Source organism: Delphinus delphis, chromosome 9 (assembly GCF_949987515.2).
Source record: "Delphinus delphis chromosome 9, mDelDel1.2, whole genome shotgun sequence".
NCBI classification, from domain to species: domain Eukaryota; kingdom Metazoa; phylum Chordata; class Mammalia; order Artiodactyla; family Delphinidae; genus Delphinus; species Delphinus delphis.
This window is the reverse complement of record NC_082691.1, coordinates 91120732-91143399: the sequence shown is the minus strand read 5'-3', so window position 1 is coordinate 91143399 and position 22668 is coordinate 91120732. Positions and strand designations below refer to the sequence as shown.

The following is a 22668-nucleotide window of genomic DNA, read 5'->3' as shown; positions in this document are numbered from 1 at the left end:
TTCTTCCTTCTAATTTACTATGGACCTGAAAACCAAATAGCCAGACCTGTAGAATTATATATGAAATTCAAAAGATAATGATCAATATCCTAAGGGTATCAACCATGTGATACTGTTTCATTGGGTTGGGCTGGTCAGTCTTTTAAACATTATTCATTTATTCATTCAGTAAATATTTGCTGAGTACCTAGGTAGTTACTAAGTATGGAGATTGAAAGACGTATAGAACACAGTTTTATAGATATATAAAATTTCTGGATTTATTTGCTAGTAGAACAAGATATTATTTTATGGTTTAAAAGAAATAATATGATCTAGGTTAGCAACTACTTTAAATCTAGTTAAAATTTGCAGCTGCAAGGTAATAATCTCTAACCTATTTGAGTGTTGTTCCCTGCTGTCATCGTCATGTTAGACATATAATCAGAGTTAATTTTGTATCCTATTGTCTATGTAAGAGTTGCCAGGAATTCACCTCATTTACTTCTGAGAAAAATTAAATGAAACTTACGGTGGAGAGATTCCAGCTCACATAAAGAAGAATTTTCTGTTTGAGCTTCTTAAAAATAGAATGTACTGATTGCTCATTAGCTTCGTTTTTCCACCCATATTTACCATTTGTATATATTAAGCTTGTGGTCCAGTAAACACTTCACTGTATCCTGTGAAGCACTGTGAAGCAAGTTATTGCCATTTGCTTAAGTTATTGATTTAAATACATTCAAATGCAGGACTTTCCAGTTATCATTATTAATTTTTAATTCATTTATTTCAAGTCAACATTGTAGTCCATTAAGAATAGAATTAATCTTCAATTTATCATCAGTGTAATTTGATAGTTCCCCCAGTTTCAAGTGGTCTGCACATTAACTACAATCCTGTTCATGTTTTCATTCCAAGTATTTGCACAGATTTTTACAGAACAGAGTTAAAGAGAGAATCTTCTGTGAATTTCTTATGGACATCTCGTTGACTTCCTCTATTATTTTTCTCTTTTCTATTTGTCAGTTTCTATTCTGATCCTGATTATTTCCTACCTGTATTTAATTTTTAAATTTATTTATTTACTTATTTTATTTTTGGCTGAGTTGGGTCTTCGTTGCTGTGCGCGGGCTTTCTCTAGTTGCGGCAAGCGGTGGCTACTCTTCATTGCGGTGCGCGGGCTTCTCATTGCGGTGGCTTCTCCTGTTGCGGAGCACGGGCTCTAGGTGCGCGGGCTTCAATAGTTGTGGCACGTGGGCTTCAGTAGTTGTGGCTCACGGTTTCTAGAGCGCAGGCTCAGCAGTGCCGTGCACGGGCCTAGTTGCTCCGCGGCATGTGGGATCATCCTGGACCAGGGATCAAACCCATGTTCCCTGCATTGGCAGGCGGATTCTTAACCACTGTGCCACCAGGGAAGTCCCTACCTGTATTTAATTTGGATTTGAATTTTTTCCTAGATTTTTGAGATGGAAGATTAAATTACTGATTTTAGATTTTTTTCTCCCTTTCAATATAAGCACTCTGTGGTGGAATGGGTAGTTATATCACAGTGTACCCACCTCACAGAGTTATTGCCTGACTGGAACTTCACTGTCTTACTCAAGAGGTATGTTTTCAGACTGTGTCAAAATTTCCTGAAACCCGGATACTCTATGGCCCTAAGATCACTATTATTAGCCACCTTCTCACACAACTAAATAAGTTTTATTTGGCATGAAGGAACCATTTTGATCTCTTTGTCACTCTTTTATAAATTTCAATGGTAGTTTTAGCCCTCAGGCTAATTATTTCTAGAAAGGATGGAGTTCAGTAAGTGGGGCATTTGATGCTTCCAAAAAAAGGGAAAAAAAATCAACAACCTCCTTTTTTGACATGGAAACCATGCAGAAGGACTTCGCAGGATCTCTGAAGGAACAAGAAGCAATTGACTCTCACGAACCATCGTGAGATGTGATACTCAAGTCCACATTCCTTTACCAACAGTGCATTCAGTGAATCATTAGATGAAAGAAGAATGAGTGGAAGGAACTATGTGTATGAGAGAAGAGGATGTGGAAACGAGGTGAAAATAACCATGTAAGCAGAAACAGAAAGTGGGCTTTTAGAGGACAAGGCGAGTGAGCAGAATCACAACGCCTGATTTTAATGTTTCTAGTTTCCAATGTTACATCACTTTCAGCATGTTTTTTAGTAGCAGACTTTTCACCGTTGATAAAATATGATAAAGAATGCGAAGAATGAGGCAGACAGAATGAATGGGGGTGAGGTATCTCTACCAAACTACAAGGTCACTTGATGTTTTAAACTAACCTGATGTAATGTTCTGGTTTTGGAAGATGTCACTAGGTCCCTAATGAAGTGAGTTTGCTAGGCTTCTAACAAGATTTTCCTCTTTCCCAAAACAACACTCTGCATAATCAATTAAGCCTTTCCTTGATTTCTTTTCTTTTTTTTTTTTTTTTTTCCATTCTTCTTTATTTTTTTAGTCAATGAGCTCTGCTCTAAATGAAAGCTGGAGTTGTATGAACTGAATTGGCTGGAAATAGTAGCTGAAAGGCGTGCAAATCAAAGCTGGCAAGTTTCAGCTCTTCCGTTCCTGAAGCAGAGGCTAACTTCAATCCAAATGGCTTCCTGGGCAATTGTTTCATTATTCTAGCGCTTTGTTCCTAGTATGGAACCAGGCATTAATAACCCAGACTTTGCAAGCTAAACCAAGAAAACATACATCACATCTTTACCTTCAGGTGTCTTAGTACCCATCTTCCTAGCAGTGTGGGAACTGTGTAGGAAGGGATTTTAAATCACTCATGGGTTCGAGGTGGGTGTGGAGAGAGGGCAACCTTTAGGCTCTTTGATCTTTCCTGTTCCATCCTAACCTAGCATAGGCCCTAAACTACAGACAGAGGAGAAAACTAGGAGCTCTGAAGTCAGGCAGCTCTACCCACTTTGGTACCTATACTAAGGACAAGGATTTTTAGTATCTTTGCAGGAGCTATGTACCTATATCTACATCTATATATTTCCATACACACATATTTTGGGGGGTAAAATTATTTGTAATTTTGCTTTTAGAAATTATTTGCCCTCAAGTCATTCATTTTTAGACTGTCACTAAGTATATTCAAGAATTCGTGCAGGACTTCCCTGGTGGCACAGTGGTTCAGAGTCCGCCTGCCAATGCAGGGGACAGGGGTTCGTGCCCCCGTCCAGGAAGATCCCACATGCCGCGGAGCGGCTGGGCCCGTGAGCCATGGCCGCTGAGCCTGCGCGTCCGGAGCTTGTGGTCCGCAACGGGAGAGGTCACAACAGTGAGAGGCCCACGTACCGAAAAAAAAAAAAAAAAAAAGAATTCCTGCAAAGTGAGAAAATGTAATCTAGAGATTTTACATAATTCACATTTTTACAAGGATGTATAGCTCCTCAAAAAAGTACTGATGGGCTTCCCTGGTGGCGCAGTAGTTGAGAGTCCGCCTGCCGATGCAGGGGACACGGGTTCGTGCCCCGGTCTGGGAAGATCCCACATGTCGCGGAGCGGCTGGGCCCGTGAGCCATGGCCGCTGAGCCTGCGCTTCCGGAGCCTGTGCTCCGCAACGGGAGAGACCACAACAGTGAGAGGCCCGCGTACCGCAAAAAAAAAAAAAAAAGTACTGATGGCTCTCTCCTCTACTGCACAAATAGCACTGTGATGGGCAGAGAATTAAATACGGATGTGGTTCTTGTATTCTCTCCCCACATCAGCTTCTAGAAAGTATAAAACCAAATGTTGGTAAATTATTAGTAAGTATAAAAGAGTACATCATGGGCATTTTGTATTTTAACCTCTCTATTCAACTTTGTGGTTAAGAGCACAGACATAATTTGATTTTAACTAGTCTAGGTTCAAATTCTATTTTTTTTTTAATTGAAATATAGTTGACTTACAAACTCTGCTTCTACCACTTTGTGATCTTGGGCAAGTTACCTAGATTCTTTAACTTATGTTTTACTCACCTGTAAAACTGAAATAATATTGACTCTTTTCTAATGTCGTTGAGAGGATAAAAGATGAAGCTGTTAGCACAGAGCAAAGCCTTTAATCCATGATGGCTATTATCTTTCCCTACTCTAATTTTCCCTTTGCGTTTCTCTTTACTTTTATTATTTCATCTTTCTAGAATGTATATATTTTAAAAGGTACCTTAAATTATTGGAAGAAATTGGACCATAAATAATTTAAATAAGTAATCAAATAGTAAGCAAATATTTAAATTTTTTATTCCTAAAGAAATTATGGTTTAGAACAAGTGTTTTCAAATTTTCAGTATCACCTGGGGATCTTGACCTTGTTAGAATGAGTATTCTAGTTCAGAAGGTCTAGGGTGGGACTTGACAGTCTGCATTTCTAACAAGCTCCCAGGTGATGCTGATGCTGCTGTCCTTACAGGAGGGCTTTGTGGAGCAAGGGGTTCAGAAGAGCGGCGTAGAACTTTATAAAAACACAAAGTATCCAGTGCCTAGCACACTTTGACTTGCAACCAAGAGCAGTGAGATGGTGTCTTATTTCTCTTATGCTTTTTTTTTTTGCGGTACGCGGGCCTCTCACTGCTGTGGCCTCTCCCGTTGTGGAGCCCAGGCTCCGGATGCGCAGGCTCAGCGGCCATGGCTCACGGGCCCAGCTACTCCGCGGCATGTGGGATCTTCCCGGACGGGGGCACGAACCCGTGTCCCCTGCATCAGCAGGCGGACTCTCAACCACTGCGCCACCAGGGAAGCCCTGTTTTATGCTTTTATGAGTAAAAGATTCCTTTCTTTAATCCAAATTACCTGAGAGTCCCATGGGATTCTATTTCTGACACAGTCATTGCCTTTGCCGTCCTTTTGAGTCATAGCAGTTCCCTGAGCAGACACTTGGTCCCTTGACTCTTGGACAGAGTCTTTTCCATTACACTGCGGCAGTTCTCGGGGCCTTTCATTATGTCACATTGCATATTTATTAGGCTCTTCTAACATAATAACTCGGCCGAGTCACACAGATACCCACTGGCCAAGAAACAGTCTCTAAACTAACGTTAACTTAATGATTGTTTCAGAAGCAGCTATGTGCTTTTTTTTAACTTCACAATTTTGCTAAAATATACCTCAATGTTACCAGTGATTCCTTGTTGCTAATTCCCACAGGCACCTATCTCTAGAATTTGACCCTGTTCATTATTTCTTACTTCTTGAAACTTCCTGTTTGCTTGGTTTCCATGATTCAACTTCCTTTGCTTGCCTCTTACTGCTCTGTTGCTACCCTCGATTCACTTACGTAAGAATTAGAATTCTCACGTCTTGTGTACATCTTCAGTTCTTACTCTGTGTCTTCTTACTCTGTGGTCTCTTAGGTCGATAACTACTATCTCTTTCAACTCAGATATCCTATTGGTACCTCAAACTCAGTGTGTCCAAACAGATCTTTGCTACCTTTCCTTACTTAACCTTAGTCATTTAACATCTTTAAGCTTTTTTTTTTTTTTACTGATCTGAAAAGTCAGGCTAGTGAAAGAACCTAAATAATCAGACGTCTGAGAATTAATATATTAATAGATACTATATTAACTATATTATATATAAATATCTATTATGCATATTGTGAGATTTAAGATATGTCAGTTGCTGAGAATACTGTCCTTAGGATAGATCTGAGTGTGTATTACTTATGAATCTGTTTAAAACCATATTGTCTATGTTCGCACTTACCTCCGGATTGAAGATTAGAATCTGGGAGATGTCCTAGATTTCTCCTTCCATAGTACATTCAATTAATGTGATAAGTCCAATAAATTTTATCCCTTAAATAACTTTTTTTGGTCTTCGCTCTATCCCCTTTCCAGTGTCACAGTGTAAGTCTTCTCAGTGTTTCACCTGGATTATGTCAACTGCCCTTGTCTAAGCCTCCCTGAGTCTAGGCGCACATCCTCCATTCACTCTGCTTACCGATTGCTGAGTGCTCTCTCAGATTCACAGCTGGTCATGGTCCTCCTTCTCTCAAAATTCTTCATAGCTCCGTATTTCCTAAAGTAAAACATCATTGCATTTCTCACGTGACCCTTATATATGACAAGCAAGAAACATCAAGATTAGTCTCTTCCATCTCTTAGTTTCTTTTCTATTTCTCAACTTTTCTCACTGATGCTTGAGCAATTTTTAACTAATCATTGATTCCTGGAATATATCACAGTTACTCAAACCTGCAGGCCTTTGCCTGCATGTTCCTCTTTCTCTAAACTAATCTGTTATTTTTTTTTTTTTTTCTAATCTGTTATTTGAGATTAAACTCAAAATTAGTCTCCTCTGGAAGCTTTCCTTAAAGACTCTGAACATACTTAGGTAACATTTTTATGCCCGTTAAAAAGAAGAAGAAGAACAAAACTATTACAGCAATTTCCTAATTTTAGTGCATCATTATTTTATCAGGAAATAGTGTTGGATTTGATTCAGGTTTTTTATGGCATCTGTTGAAATAATCCCATGATTTTTCTCCATTATTCTGGTAATTCTGCTAATACAATGAAATACATTGGCATTCAGCTGTTAAAACAGCTTTGCATCCTGGAATAAACATCACTAGTTATGATTTATTAGCTTTTTATAATATTTACTGGATTTGATTTACTAATATTTTTAAAAGATTTTTATGTTTATGTTCACGAGGAGTGTTGGTCTATAGTTTCTTGTAATGTCCTTGTTAGGTTTTGGTATCAAGTCAAATTCATTCATACTGAATTTTTTTCTACTTATACCAATTAGAGTGGTTAAAATCTTAGATTATGATTCTGGATTAGCCTGTTTCTTTTTTCAGTTCTGTCAGTGAGTAATTCATGTCTTTTGAAATTTTATTATATATAAACCCATTTGGTATTATGCCTTCTAGATCAATGGATACTTTTTCTAATTATGAAATGTCTCTATTTTGTTAATTCTTCCTGACTTGAAGTCTACATTGACTGTTACTACTATAGCCACACTAGCTTTTTTATGATGACTGGTTTTGTGGAATAACTTTTCCCATCCTTTAACTTTTAACTTAAATATATATATACACACACACACACACATATATATATATATATATATATAAATAAAGTGTGTCTTTTGTAGATAGCATGCAGTTCAGTATTGCTTGTTTCTTTAGTTTGACAATCTGTGTTTTTTGATTAATACATTTTGTCTATTTGTATTTAATGCAATCATTCATATGTGTACGTTTACACATGCTTTCTTGCTATCTCTTTTTATCCAATTTGTTCCTTGTTCCTTTGTCCCTCCTTTCTGATTATTTTAGGTTAATCAAACCTTATTTTAAGTTTCCTACTTTAATTTTTCTCTTTTCAGTTGTAACTCTGAATTATTTCTTTTAATGGTTGCTCTAGGAATTGACATATGTATCTTTGACATATAACTTCCTATTCAAAATGAACATTACACCACTTTATGTAAAAAATCCTTAAAACAGTAAAATTCTTGCCTCCTTTATCAAAAATAAGGTGACCATATGTGCATGGGTTTATCTGTGGGCTTTCTATCCTGTTCCATTGATCTACATTTCTGTTTTTGTGCCAGTACCATACTGTCTTGATTATTGTAGCTTTGGAGTATAGTCTGAAGTCAGGGAGTCTGATTACTCCAGCTCTGTTTTTCTTTCTAAAGATTGCTTTGACTATTCGGGGTCTTCTGTGTTTCCATACAAATTGTGAAATTTTTTGTTCTAGCTCTGTGAAAAATGCCATTGGTAGTTTGACAGGGATTGCACTGAATCTGTAGATTGCTTGGGGTAGTAGAGTCATTTTCACAATGTTGATTCTTCCAATCCAAGAACATGGTATATCTCTCCATCTGTTTGTGTCATCTTTAATTTCTTTCATCAGTGTCATATTTTTCTGCATACAGGTCTTTAGTCTCCTTAGGTAGGTTTATTCCTAGATATTTTATTCTTTTTGTTGCAATGGTAAATGGGAGTGTTTTCTTGATTTCACTTTCAGATTTTCATCATTAGTGTATAGGAATGCCAGAGATTTCTGTGCATTAATTTTGTATCCTGCTACTTTACAAAATTCATTGATTAGCTCTAGTAGTTTTCTGGTAGCGTCTTTAGGATTCTCTACATATAGTATCATGTGATCTGCAAACAGTAACAGCATTACTTCTTCTTTTCTGATTTGGATTCCTTTTATTTCTTTTTCTTCTCTGATTGCTGTGGCTAAAACTTCCAAAACTATGTTGAATAAGAGTGGTGAGAGTGGGCAACCTTGTCTTGTTCCTGATGTTAGTGAAAATGTTTTCAGTTTTTCACCATTGAGAACAATGCTGGCTGTGGGTTTATCATATATAGCCTTTATTATGTTGAGGTAAGTTCCCTCTATGCCTACTTTCTGGAGCGTTTTTATCATAAATGGGTGTTGAATTTTGTCAAAAGCTTTTTCTGCATCTATTGAGATGATCATATGGTTTTGATCCTTCAATTTGTTCATATGGTGTATCACATTGATTGATTTACATATATTGTAGAATCCTTGCATTCCTGGGATAAACCCCACTTGATCATTGTGTATGATCCTTTTAATGTGCTGCTGGATTCTGTTTGCTAGTATTTTGTTGAGGATTTTTGCATCTATGTTCATCAGTGATATTGGCCTGCAGTTTTCATTTTTTGTAGCATCTTTGTCTGGTTTTGGTATCTGGGTGATGTTGGCTTCGTAGAATGAGTTTGGGAGTGTTCCTCCCTCTGATATATTTTGGAAGAGTTTGAGAAGGAGGGGTGTTTTCTCTTCTCTAAACGTTTGATAGAATTCACCTGTGAATCCATCTGGTCCTGGGCTTTTGTTTTTTGAAAGATTTTTAGTCACAGTTTCAATGTTAATGCTTGTGGTTGGTCTCTTTATATTTCCTATTTCTTCCTGGTTTAGTCTTGGAAGCTTGTGCTTTTCTAAGAATTTGTGCATTTTTTCCAGGTTGTCCATTTTAGTGGCATATAGTTGCTTGTAGTAATCTCTCATGATCCTTTGTATTTCTGCAGTGTCAGTTGTTACTTCTCCTTTTTCATTTCTAATTCTATTGATTTGAGTCTTCTCCCTTTTTTTCTTGATGAATCTAGCTAATGGTTTGTCAATTTGTTTATCTTCTCAAAGAACCAGCTTTTAGTTTTATTGATCTTTGCTATTGTTTTCTTCACTTTTTTCTAATTAATTCTGATCTGATCTTTATGATTTCTTTCCTTCTGCTAACTTTGGGGTCTTTTTATTCTTCCTTCTGTAATTGCTTTAGGTGTAAGGTTAGGTTGTTTATTTTAGATGTTTCTTGTTTCTTGAGGTAGGATTGTATTGCTAAAAACTTCCCTCTTAGAACTGCTTTTGATGCATCCCATAGGTTTTGGGTCATCGTGTTTTCCTTGTCATTTGTTTCTAGGTATTTTTTTATTTCCTCTTTGATATCTACAGTGATCTCTTGGTTATTAAGTAGTGTATTGTTTATTTTTTATTTTTACTTTTTTTTATGGTACGCGTACCTCTCACTGTTGTGGCCTCTCCCATTGCGGAGCACAGGCTCCGGACGCGCAGGCTCAGCGGCCATGGCTCACGGGCCCAGCCGCTCCGCGGCATGTGGGATCTTCCCAGACTGGGGCACGAACCCATGTCCCCTGCATCAGCAGGCGGACTCTCAACCACTGCGCCACCAGGGAAGCCTGTGTTTGTATTTTTTACAGATTTTTTCCTGTAATTGATATCTAGTCTCATAGCATTGGGGTCATAAATGATACTTGATATCATTACAATTTTCTTATATTTACCAAGGCTTGGTTTGTGACCCAAGATATGATCTATCCTGGAGAATGTTCTATGAGCACTTGAGAAGAAAGTGTATTCTGTTGTTTTTGAATGGAATGTCCTATAGATATCACTGAAGTCCATCTTGTTTAATGTATCATTGAAATCTTGTGTTTCCTTATTTATTTTCATTTTGAATGATCTGTCCATTGGTGAAAGTGGGGTGTTAACGTCCCCTACTATGATTGTGTTACTGTTGATTTCCCCTTTTACGGCTGTTAGCATTTGCCTTATGTATTGATGTGCTCCTATACTGGGTGCATAAATATTTATAATTGTTCTATCATCTTCTTGGATTGATCCCTTGATCATTACATAGTGTCCTTCTTTGTCTCTTGTAATAGTCTTTATTTTAAAGTCTATTTTGTCTAATATGAGAATTGTTACTTCAGGTTTCTTTTGAATTCCATTTGCATGGAATATCTTTTTCCATCCCCTCACTTTCAGTCTGTATGTGTCCCTAGGTCTGAAGTGGGTCTCTTGTAGATGGCATATATATGAGTCTTCTTTTTGTATCCATTCAGCCAGTCTATGTCTTTTGGTTGGAGCATTTAATCCATTTACATTTAAGGTAATTATCGATATGTATGTTCATATTACCATTTTCTTAATTGTTTGGGTTTGTTATTGTAGGTCTTTTCCTTCTCTTGTGTTTCCTGCCAGAGAAGTGCTTTTAGTATTTGTTGTAAAGCTTGTTTGGTGGTGCTGAATTCTCTTAGCTTTTGCTTGTCTGTAAAGGTTTTAATTCTTCTTTGGAATCTGAATGAGATCCTTGCTGGGTAGAGCAATCTTCGTTGTAGCTTTTTCCCTTTCAACACTTTAAGTATGTCCTGCCACTCCCTTCTGGCTTACAGAGTTTCTGCTGAAAGATCAGCTGTTAACCTTATGGGTATTCCCTTGTATATTATTGGTTGTTTTTCCCTTGCTGCTTTTAATATCTTTTCTTTGTATTTATTTTTTGATCATTTGATTAATATGTGTCTTGGCATGTTTCTCCTTGGATTTATCCTGTATGGGACTCTCTGTGCTTCCTGGACTTGATTCACTATTTCCTTTCCCATATTAGGGAAAATTTCAACTATAATCTCTTGAAATATTTTCTCAGTCCCTTTCTTTTTCTCTTCTTCTTCTGGGACCCCTATAATTCGAATGTTGGTGCTTTTAATGTTGCTCCAGAGGTCTCTGAGACTGTCTTCAATTCTTTTCATTCTTTTTTCTTTATTCTGCTCTGCAGTAGTTATTTCCACTATTTTATCTTCCAGGTCAGTTATCCATTATTCTGCCTCAGTTATTCTACTATTGATTCTTTCTAGAGAATTTTAAATTTCATTTATTGTGTTGTTCATCATTGTTTGTTTGCTCTGTAGTTCTTCTACGTCCTTGTTAAATGTTTCTTGAATTTTCTGCATTCTGTTTCCAAGATTTTGGATCATCTTTACTATCATTACTCTGAATTCTTTTTCAGGTAGGCTGCCTATTTCCTCTTCATTTGTTTGTTCTGGTGGGTTTTTACCTTGTTCCTTCATCTGCTGTGTATTTCTCTGTCTTCTCATTTTGCTTAACTTACTGTGTTTGTGGTCTCTTTTTTGCAGTGTGCACGTTCGTAGTTCCCATTTATTTTTGGTGTCTGCCCCCAGCGTGTAAGGTTGGTTCAGTGGGTTTTGTAGGCTTCCTGGTGCAGGGGAGTAGTGCCTGTGTTCTGGTGGATGAGGTTGGATCTTGTCTTTCTGGTGGGGAGGACCGTGTTCGGGTGTGTGTTTTGGGGTGTCTGTGAACTTAGTATGATTTTAGGCAGCCTCTCTGCTAATGGGTGGGGTTGTGCTCCTGTCTTGCTAGTTGTTTGGCATGGGGTGTCCAGCACTGGAGCTTGCTGGCCGTTGAGTGGAGCTGGGTCTTAGCATTGAGATGGAGATCTGTGGAAGAGGTTTTGCTGTTTGATATTATGTGGAAGTGGGAGGTCTCTGGTGGACCAATGTGCTGAACTCGCCTCTCCCACCTCAGAGGCACAGGCCTTACACCCAGCCAGAGCAGCAAGACTCTGTCAGACACACGGTTCAGAAGAAAAGGGAGAAAAAAGGAAAGAAAGAAAGAAAGAAAAAAGAAAATAAGTAAAATAAAGTTATTAGAATAAAAAGTAACTATTAAAATAAAAAATTAAAAAGTAATAAAGAAAAAAGAAAGAAGAGAGCAAGCAAATCAAAAAGTAAATCCACCAATGATAGCAAGTGCTAAAAACTATACTAAAAAAAGGGAAAGAAAGAACCCTAGGCCAAATGGTGAAAGCAAAGCTATACAGACAAAATCACACACAGAAGCATACAGATACACACTCACAAAAAGAGAAAAAGGAAAAATATATATATATCGTTGCTCCCAAAGTCCACCTCCTTAATTCGGGATGATTCGTTGTCTATTCAGGTATTCCACAGATGCAGGTACATCAAGTTGAGTGTGGAGCTTTAATCCGTTGCTCCTGAGGCTGCTGGGAGAGATTTCCCTTTCTTTTCTGTGTTCGCACAGCTCCTAGGTTTCAGCTTTGGATTTGGCCCTGCCTCTGCGTGTAGGTCGCCGGAGGGCTCTGTTCTTCGCTCAGACAGGGCGGGGTTAAAGGAGCCGCTGATTCGGGGGCTCTGGCTCACTCAGGCCGGGGAGGCAGGGAGGGGTACGGAGTACGGGGCGGGCCTGCGGCGGTAGAGGCCGGCGTGACGTTGCACCAGCCTGAGGCACGCCGTATGTTCTCTCAGGGAAGTTGTCCCTGGATCCCGGGACCCTGGCAGTGGCGGGCTGCACAGGCTCCCGGAACGGGGGTGTAGATAGTGACCTGTGCTCGCACACAGGCTTCTTGGTGGCGGCAGCAGCAGCCTTAGCGTCTCATGCCCGTCTCTGGGGTCCGCGCTGATAGCCGCGGCTCGCGCCCGTCTCTAGAGCTCCTTTAAGAGGCGCTCTGAATCCCCTCTCCTCGCGCACCAGGAAACAAAGAGGGAAAAAAAACCCTTTCGCCTCTTCGGCAGCTCCAGGTTTTTTTCCCGGACTCCCTCCCAGCTAGCCGTGGAGCACTAACCCCTTCAGGCTGTGTTCACGCCGCCAACCCCATTCCTCTCCCTGGGATCCGACCTCCAAAGCCGGAGCCTCAGCTCCCAGACCCGCCCGCTCCGGCGGGTGAGCAGACAAGCCTCTCGGGCTGGTGAGTGCAGGTCGGCACCGATCCTCTGTGCGGGAATCTCTCCGCTTTGCCCTCTGCACCCCTGTTGCTGCGCTCCCCTCCGTGGCTCCAAAGCTCCACCCCCCACCGTCTCTGCCAGTGAAGGGGTACCCAGTGTGTGGAAGCTTTTCCTCCTTCACGTTCCCTCCTAGAGGTGCAGGCCCCGTCCCTATTCTTTTGTCTCTGTTCTTTCTCTTGCCCAACCCAGGTACATGGGGGAGTTTCTTGCCTTTTGGGAAGTCTGAGGTCTTCTGCCAGCATTCACGAGGTGTTCTGTAGGAGCTGTTCCACATGTAGATGTATTTCTGATGTATTTGTGGGGAGGAAGGTGATCTCCGCGTCTTACTCCTCCGCCATCTTGAAGGTCTCCTCTCATTGTGATCTTTAAACAAACAACGAGCCTGCGTGATAAAACTAAATTTTCTTACAGGAGGATACTGAGAGTAAAAGGGAGTGACTGCTTTGTCCACATCACAGATATAATAAGTGACGAAGCTTATATGGAAGAAATCTGGCTGACTCCAAAGGCTCTTCTCTTCCCACAGTATTAAAAATTTTGTTTTTAATGCCTTATGATTTTCTGAGATATTTTCCTCATATTTGTAATCATACTTGTTATACTGTGTGTTTGATCTTTGATAAGAGGACATAATCATGTCCAACTTTAATGTGAGGTATGGAATAGTTAGAATACACACTTGTAAAATTCCTATTTTTGCTACCACAAGGCATTTTGCATACTCAAATATATTCCATATTTACATCACCTACTTGGGACATTTTCCCATTTCTACCTTTTGAAAAAATACTGTTTTGTACCATCATATCCCCTACTGGGTAGATCTTGATATTGGCCAGACCAGTGACTTTTAAATACATTTTTCTTTCTTGACAAATGACAACTTACAAGGAAGCCACTAAGGAAAGTAGTTAAAGAAGAGCTGCTCCAGCTGAAGCTGAGATAAGGGTGGGAGCTATGGGCACAGAAGGGTGGCTTTCAACACACATTTTCAGGATCCTTTAACGCCTGGCAGCAGCCTTTGACCTCTTCCTGGAAACACCGGTGCTCTAAAAATCACTGCTTTAGCCCAACTTTATTTTTCTAATGAATATCAGAAGGGATTTTTAAATGTGTGTGTGTGAACTTTTTTTTTTTGAGCATGAAGTTTTTGAGTCTTGGAGCTCATTCTTGACTCCAATCATAATACTTTGGTAATAAACACCCCAAAATGAACCAAAGTACATAGAACAGCCACAAAACTGATAAACAAAAATAAAAACAAAGCCAAAAGGGTAACAAATGTACTATATTAAAGATATCTGGATGGACTGTTGAGTATGGTGGCTGCCCCTCTGGTGGTAATTTAGGGTTTTAGTCACGTTTATACAACATGCAGCCTTTTCCTCCCTCCCTGACCTTCCCTTGTTTCACTTCTCCAGACCAGTTAATAACTCTGTCTATCTTCCTCCCTCACAGCTCCCAGGATTAACTCATTATATCTTTCTCCTTTTGAGGTCCACCCACTGTTACTTACTACTGTACACTCTATTCTAATCACATTCTGTCACTGAATGTATTATAAACATCATCTCCACATATTCACTTATTTGGTCCTTTCTGCCTGAATTTCTCTTCCTTCCCTCTTTTCTTTATTTAGAAGACTTCAACTATTAAAAAAAAAAAAGGTAAAGTATACCCAGCCCTCTACCTCACTCAACCTTGCTAAGCAAAATTATCACTTGAGCCTATGTACTGAGCTAGCACTACGTGTATAAACTTTTAATGATGTTTACCATAGTGAATCATTTCTCTCCCTTTTCTCCCAGTTAGACAGAACTCCTTTAGGGGGAGGGCTGAATCATATTCTTTTATCATGTTCCCATGCCCAGCATACACCTGGCCCTTAGTAGGTGCTCTAAAAATCAGTGAATAGATGTCTAAAGAAGATGTCTTAAAATATCACATTTTTCCAGCAGGTGCCACCATGCCATGAAAATATTTCAGCCTTAAAGTTGCCTGTTTCTATTGAGTTGTACAAAATTAAGTGAATGTCCTTCTTTATCCACCTAATTGATAATGCACGTAGTTAAAATCAAAGATGGAACACTGTTGAACTCATTCCTGGGGTGTGAGTAGAGTGTACCTGAGGTCATCATGCACACACGTGCTTGGGACACATTCTTTTCAAGGCTTGTTTTTTAAATAAGCTTAACAAGGTCAAAGTGAAGGTCTGATTTAGCAAAAGATTCCATTGTAAACATAATGGCTATTTATATGAGACTTTAGGAATCTAAGGCAACGACCAAACCATTTGAAAATAAATCAATATGAGGATTCCGACTTGAAGAAGAGTTGGTGAAAATGAAAAAAAGTGACCTATAAAAAGGAAAAATATACTTTTTCACAGAAATTTAGGCACGTAGATCACAAAATATCTAGAAAAGTCTGATGATGTGTAATATATGGTGCAGAAGCATTGCAAATCATTCACTGACCATTCCTGTATGTATGAAACTGCTTTAGATTCTGGTTGTTTGCAGCCCAATTTCTTCAGTGAATTTTATATCCCATGGTATAGACAAAGGGCTGAGACATCATTTTAGCATGAATATTAATTCCTCTGTTTGATACCATGTTTTGGCGATAATTTTTGCTGGCAAAAATTTTACTGAGTGGCAACTAAGTGCTGGGTTCCTATCCTAGGTACTTGAAATAAAGAGGGCAGTAGAATAGTTTCACCACACAAGAGGCATAAAATGCAGTTGCAAAGTTAGATTTTTTTTTTCATTTCATACACGTTAAATTACATCAACAGTTTCCCTAATTCTCAACATGGAATCTCTTTACTTCAGCGAACTCCAAAGAAATACTGGGCATGAAGGTCCTTGAGTTTATTTTAACTTTTTAAGAAGTCAAAAGGCTGAACAAATTTGTATCCTTAGAAAGCTGAACAAATCTTTAGTTGGCATTAAATCATATCTCTGTCTCCTTTTTTGTTTTTTAAAATTTTTATCTTTTGATTTTAGATATTAGACGGCTTAAAGTGTCATGCTTGTTATGTCTTAATAAAAAGAAGTACTTTCTTTTAGTAAGTAATACGAGTGTAGGGGTGAATTAACTTTATTCAACAACTAATAATATATTTCTTGATATTCTGGGTTAGCTCTGTGTCTACATCTTGCATTTTCACAATAAACCTCTCAAGTTGTTGTTATAATCAAACCCACTTTGTAGATGTCAAAACAGCGGTTCAAATGGTTGTGATTTGCCCAAGAACATTCCAAAAATTATATGGTGGAACTGAAGTTTAAGCCAAAGCTTCTGCCTCAAATCCTATATTAGTCATTCCAAACAGGTCACTAAGAGACAGATTCCAGCATTCTTGTTTTGTGTTTACACGAGATGTTAATCATCTTTAAAAATTCTAGATCCTATTAAAATGCTAAAGGAAAGGAGAGCTCTCTTTTCCTTTTCATCAGCGATTTCTCCATAGAAGTGACCAGGACTTAATAAATTAACACTTTTCCCCTGAGTTGGTTTCAGAAACCAACTCAGGGGAAACCCTGAACTTCATACTTATTAGTGATTGAGATAACTCAACAATAATTTCCAGACAACAGACATCTAGGGTAGTCTTCAACTTAACCGTTAAACCCTATGAAATTAAATCTGTCAGAGCAAGCTCAACACAAGATGGCAGTAGGAGGGGGTGAAAATAAGTAAATTATTCAAAAGAACTGAGCTGACTTAGCAAGGCTTATTCTGCCACTGTTTTATTTCCCTCCGTGTGAAAAATAAGTCATGATCCTGACCACTTCCTTAAGGTCAATGTTCTTGCCTCCATGCTCATCTAGCAACTGTTGGATAGCAGGCAGGGTTAAACCATATACAGATGCTTTTGCCTTTGCTTGATGCTAAGGACAAATAATCAACTATGCAAATACCACAAGCAAGGGAAACTGTTATCTACACATGTTTAATTACCCAAGGTTTTGCCACGGTACCAAGGCACCAGCATGCTACTTGGGCTTTTGGATAATTTGAGTCATCTCTTTTCTAAACTCCCTTATTCTCCTCTTTTAAATAACCATTTTTTCATTTGCTCTACCCCAAAAAATCTTAAGCTATCAAAATAGAGGCTTAAACAGAATGGTAGGCAAAACAGGAGGGAAGGGAAAAGAGGTTGAGAAGATTCTCCAACTCACACCTATTGCTGATCACATACTTTACACATTTTCCCTGTACGCATGGAATTGCATGCATTTTTCTTTAGAACATCTAAAAGCTGAAATTAACCGCTTGCCCACTAATTAAGATTCCGAATTTTTCTGAATCAATAGGAGAAATAACATAGACTAGAGTGCACTTCCGTTCTACCAGCTCTCATCCCAATTCCTGTCTCCTTCCTTCCTCTCTGCTCCCACTATAGTTAAGATCACTTGTTTAATAGACCATTCTATGACTCAAAAGAAATTTTTGGTCAGGAAATTCTGGCCCATGTGGGATTTTTTTTTCTTGAAATTGAGTGAATTTAACTTGATTGAGAGAAAGCTTTTTGGAAATAATTATAAAAGTAAGAACTTAGCAATGTCAGGCTAGAAATGCTGAGGTTAAAATAGCCAGCAATAGCACCTTTCTATTAATAACTCTGTGTGTGTGTGTTATTTATGGAAGAGTTCTTTCTGTTTCTGCCAAGTGGCCATGCTTCCTCAGTGACATTTCTTTACAAGGCTCTGCAAGCATCTCTCCATTGCTTGGCCAGAAAGTTCTCTCAAGAGCTGTGCTTTCATGATGGAAATTTCTGAATTCTCATCTAATTCACAATCTAAATATTTCAGGTATTCAAAGGTAATTGTGAAACATAAAGGTGTATTCCAACTTGGAAAGAAATACGTTAAATTTTTAAAGTTCTGAATTTAAAAGTTAACTTACCCTTTAAGAAAGTTCAGATGAAAAGTTTCTGCCACCAAAGTGGTTAGTCACTGCGAGTATGTTCTTGGACAGCCTTTGGAGAAAACAACAGAAGACCTTCACCTTGGTTCACATTACACCTAATAATTGTAAATGACGCATGGCTAAGTCATATATGTATAGCAGTGTAGGTGCACCAGGGTACTCAGCTCTGAGAAGGCTTGCCAACCAGTACATCCAGATCGGCTTCTCATATAGTTCATGTCCAATGAGAGTCATAGGAAAAGTCTCCGCATCAGTAGGAACTCTTCTGTCTGACCATCAGTGAAGTATAGTTATAAAAATTTAGCATTAAGAGGAAGAACAAAACACCTCATTTTAGATTTTAGAAAGTAATGGAGATGCTGAGTAGCTATTTAGGATGTAAGATTCATTGAAAGGACCAAATGACCAAAATACTAACTTTAACTGATAGATGAAATATGCTTCATCCATACAATGGAATCTAGAGTCATCAATTAAAAAAACACTAATAAGGGATAGCATTTCCAATGTCACAGAAAGGGGGAAAAATTCACGGACAAGGACATCATTTCATAGATGTGTTTGAATGAGGAAAAGCAAATTGCAGAATAGAGTGATCTCAATCCCTTATATGTGTGATGTTTCATTGTTTACATTCATGAGAATGTAAAATTATCTAAACAGTTTATATAATCTATACTTCTGGAAGAAAAATTCTCAGAGTTAATGACCATATGTTATTCCTGTCATTTTTATATGAAGTATAAAACACCATGAACATACCAGATAGAGATAAAGGGCTTCCAGGTGAGTTGCTGCAGCCAGTGACTTGGTGTAGCTTCGAGAAGTGGGCTGTCCTGGGGCTTGAACTGAGACTTCCCAAGTTTGCTCAGCAAGGCAATCATACTGACACTAGGCTGTCGCAAATGACTTTAAGTTCTAAGGGAGTCTTCATATTGTTATCCTGGGATTTTTATTCATATCAAATGTGGAGAATTTCAAATTATGAGTAAGTGTAAACTCTTCATTCCATCCTAGAATTTAGTGGATTTTCAGCACATGTGAGTTTAGAAGTGTTTTTGCTATAGATCGAAGGTGTGCTAGCTCTTCTTCTGTTCTGGGCTTTACTCTTCAGTGGACCAATGAATAATAGAACTATGATGATAAGATAATCATGATGATGGAAACGATAAAAAAAATCTGAGATGTTGGTCATTACTGATGCCTCTGAAGATAACAGCAAACATATACCTGCACAGGTAATCCATTCACCGTGTCCATTCAGATTATCCACGTGCGCTACAACACCATGGCTGTTTTTGCGAACTGTCGGGAGTTATAAGGATGACTATATATAGTTACTTAGGTTGATGCCACCTTCTTCTGTCTCTCTGTTTGTTCCTAGAATGCAGACTCAACAGTACCTGCAGCAGCGTCGGAAATTTGCAGCTGCCTTCCTGGCATTTATCTTCATTTTAGCAGCTGTGGATACTGCTGAAGCAGGAAAGAAAGAGAAACCAGGTAAGCAATACGGTTATGAACACAAAGCTCTTCACTGATTAACATCCATCTAATCCTTCCCTCCTTCCCTCCCTCCCTCCTTTTCTTTCTTCCTTTCTTCCCCACTTCCTTCCTTCCAAGTATTTAGAGGAACCTAAGTGACATCCCCTCTGATTCCGCCCCCCACTCTAAGTCCTGAAGTATAGGTGGTGATCATTAACTATTGACTGAAATAATAATGATCATATTAACAGCTACAACATACAGAAAATTGACCAGGAATCAAGTGTTTTACTTATGTTGACACTCTTCCTCAAAAAGAGTCCGGCAAGCAAGTTTTGTTTTATCTCATATTTACAAAGGAGGAAACTGAAGCTTAGGGAGGATAAAGCACCTTTTCTGTGTCACTCGCAATGTCATAAGGAGGCTGTGGAGCTGAGAGTCTATTACATCTGTGGTCCACCACATTTAATTTATGCTATTCCACCTATAAGACAGAGAAAGGAACGCTGACATGCATTGAAATGGCTAATCTGACAACTGTTACTTCTCAAAGAATATTTTATCATTTTTTAGGTTTAACTGACTTGGATCATCTTCTCTTTTTCAGAAATGTTTGCTTCTAAAAGGAGATGTCAGCAAATCACTTAGCACAGTCCCTGGCACATAGTAAGAGTTAAATGAATATTAGTTCTAGCTCCTTAGGTTTCTTTCTCCATTCTCTTGGTCATTGGTTGATTCAACCATTCAGCTAACACCTATCGAGTTCCTACTCTTTACTGGACACTGAAGATAGAGGTTAAAAGCACAACCATGCAAGTATGGAGCTCAGGAATTAACTTGGTTATATCTAGCAGTTAAAGAGTTTTCTGGACGTTGATTGTTTTTCCTTCCGCCCTTTCAGAAAAGAAAGTGAAGAAGTCTGACTGTGGAGAATGGCAGTGGAGTGTGTGTGTGCCCACCAGTGGGGACTGTGGGCTGGGCACCCGGGAGGGCACCCGGACCGGAGTTGAGTGTAAACAAACCATGAAGACCCAGAGATGTAAGATCCCCTGCAACTGGAAAAAGCAATTTGGAGGTAAACCCCACCCCTTCTGTCCTAGTCATTTAGTTGTCCACCCTGAGATAATTCTGTCATTCTTCCATCAAGCATCTTTTTGAGGTTGACTCTATTTATTATTTTAACAAGTTTATTTTATCAGATGCAAAATAACCAAGCATCTCGCCTAACCCCAGGTCCCTCATTTTCAATTCTACCAGAATTTGGGGCCAGACAGTTTTTTGTCCTGGAGGGAGGGCTGTCCTGTGCATTGTAGGATAATTAACTGCATCTCTGACTTCTACCCACTAGTTTCTTGTGGCACTCCCCACCTCACCAACTGCACCAACTGAAAATATCTCCGGATATTGCTGCATGTTTCCTTTCGGTGGGCGTGTCAGAATAGTCCCTGACTGAGGCCACTATCTTACCAAAAGGGACAGAAAATATGCCCTTGATCCCTCCTAGCAGTGTTCTCTTTCCTTCTTCTATTTTTAGATTCCTTTGATCTTCCCTTCCTCTTTTCTTACTTATTCTCCTCCTCCTCCAGATCTCTTTCTGTTACTTCCAGGCCCTCTCTCTCTATTTTTTCCCTCCCCACTCTCCACACTGGTTCATAGATTTACTTACCAGATCCAGCAGGGCTACTATGAGCCACTTTTCACAGATTTTCTCTCACTGACTATTGCCAGTTTCATGCTGACCTCATCTCCTTATTTGAGAAGGAATCTTTCACACTTCCAACTTTAAACCCACCACTGAACACCCAAATTGCCTGTTTTTTCACATTCTAGATTCTTTGTCTTTCTCAGCCATAGTGGGACACAATGCCCCAAATATTCTCACTGGTTTACAGAAATGTGCTTTAGCCTATTGATCAATGGAGAAGGATAATGAATATACGTACTATATCTTTTTCATTCTCTACAACCTTTGGGGTTATAACTTTTTATGAATGGAGGTAAATTCTATAAAGGCATGGTGAAATTCAGATACATTTGATCTTAAATTCTATATGGGTACCCTAAAGAACTACACGCAAAATGTCCTAAAAAGTGTGTCTTAAAGGTCTTATACCTAGAATATATAAAGAGCTCTCAAAACTAACAATCCAATTAGAAAGTGGGCAAAAGACATGAACAAACATTTTACTGAAGAGGATATATAGGTGGCAAATAAACACCTGAAAAGATGTTCACCATCTTTTCTCCATTAGGAAAATACAAATGAAAACCAAGAGACATCACTATATACTACACACCTATCAGAACGGCTACAATTAGAAATAACATCAATTGCTAGCGAGGATGCAGAGAAACTAGATCACTCATACATTGGTGATGGGAAGACAGAATAGTAGAGCCACACTGGCAAAGAGTATGGCAGTTTTTCACAAAACTGAACTTGTGTTTACCATACCATGCAGTGGTTTCACTCTTAGGCATTTATCCTAGAGAAATGGAAATTTATGTTCTTATAAAAACCTATACATGAACGTATATAGCAGCTTTAGCGGTTACCAAAAGTTGGGAATGACCCAGATAATCTTTCAACTGGTGAATGGTTAAACAAACTGGGGTACATCCATACCATGGAGGATTCCTCAACAATGAAAGGAACAGACTATTGATTAATACAACTTGGATGGACCTTCAGGAAATTTTGCTGAGCAAAACAAGCCAGTCTCAAAAGATTACATACTGTATGATTCCGTTTATATAACATGCGTAAAATGACACAATTACAGAGGTGGAGAACAGATTAGTAATTGCCAAGGGTTAAGGAGGTAGGAAAGGAAGAAGAAAGTTAAGTTCTGACTGTAAAAGGATAACCCGAGGGACCCTTGTGTTAGAAGTTGTTTGAATACTAACGGTGGGGGTACTCACTCTTACCTACACATGTGATAAAGTCACAGAGGATTAAATGTGCACACGTACATATACACAAATGAGTGCAGGTGAAACTGGGGAAACCTAAATAACATCTATGGACTGTGTCCATGTCAATTTCCTGGTGGCGCTATTGGACTATAGCTATGCAGGATATCACCACTGAGGGAAACTGGGTGCAGGGTATATGGGATCTCTCTGTATTATTTCTTGCATATGAACCTACAATTACCTCACTACAAAAAGTTAACAAAAGTGTCTATCTTCATGGCACTCCA

General features: G+C 38.8%; 1 protein-coding gene across 2 annotated transcripts in view; it reads left to right on the top strand.

The window, feature by feature from the left end:
• Positions 1-22668, top strand: part of PTN (pleiotrophin) — a 97176-nt gene that overhangs the window by 54962 nt on the left and 19546 nt on the right. For both annotated transcript variants that reach the window (XM_060020015.1, XM_060020014.1), the window contains exons 2-3: positions 19368-19483; positions 20367-20540. In XM_060020015.1, the coding sequence (XP_059875998.1) occupies positions 19369-19483; positions 20367-20540 (289 nt within the window). In that variant the 5' untranslated portion in view covers position 19368. The remainder of the gene's footprint in view (positions 1-19367; positions 19484-20366; positions 20541-22668) is intronic.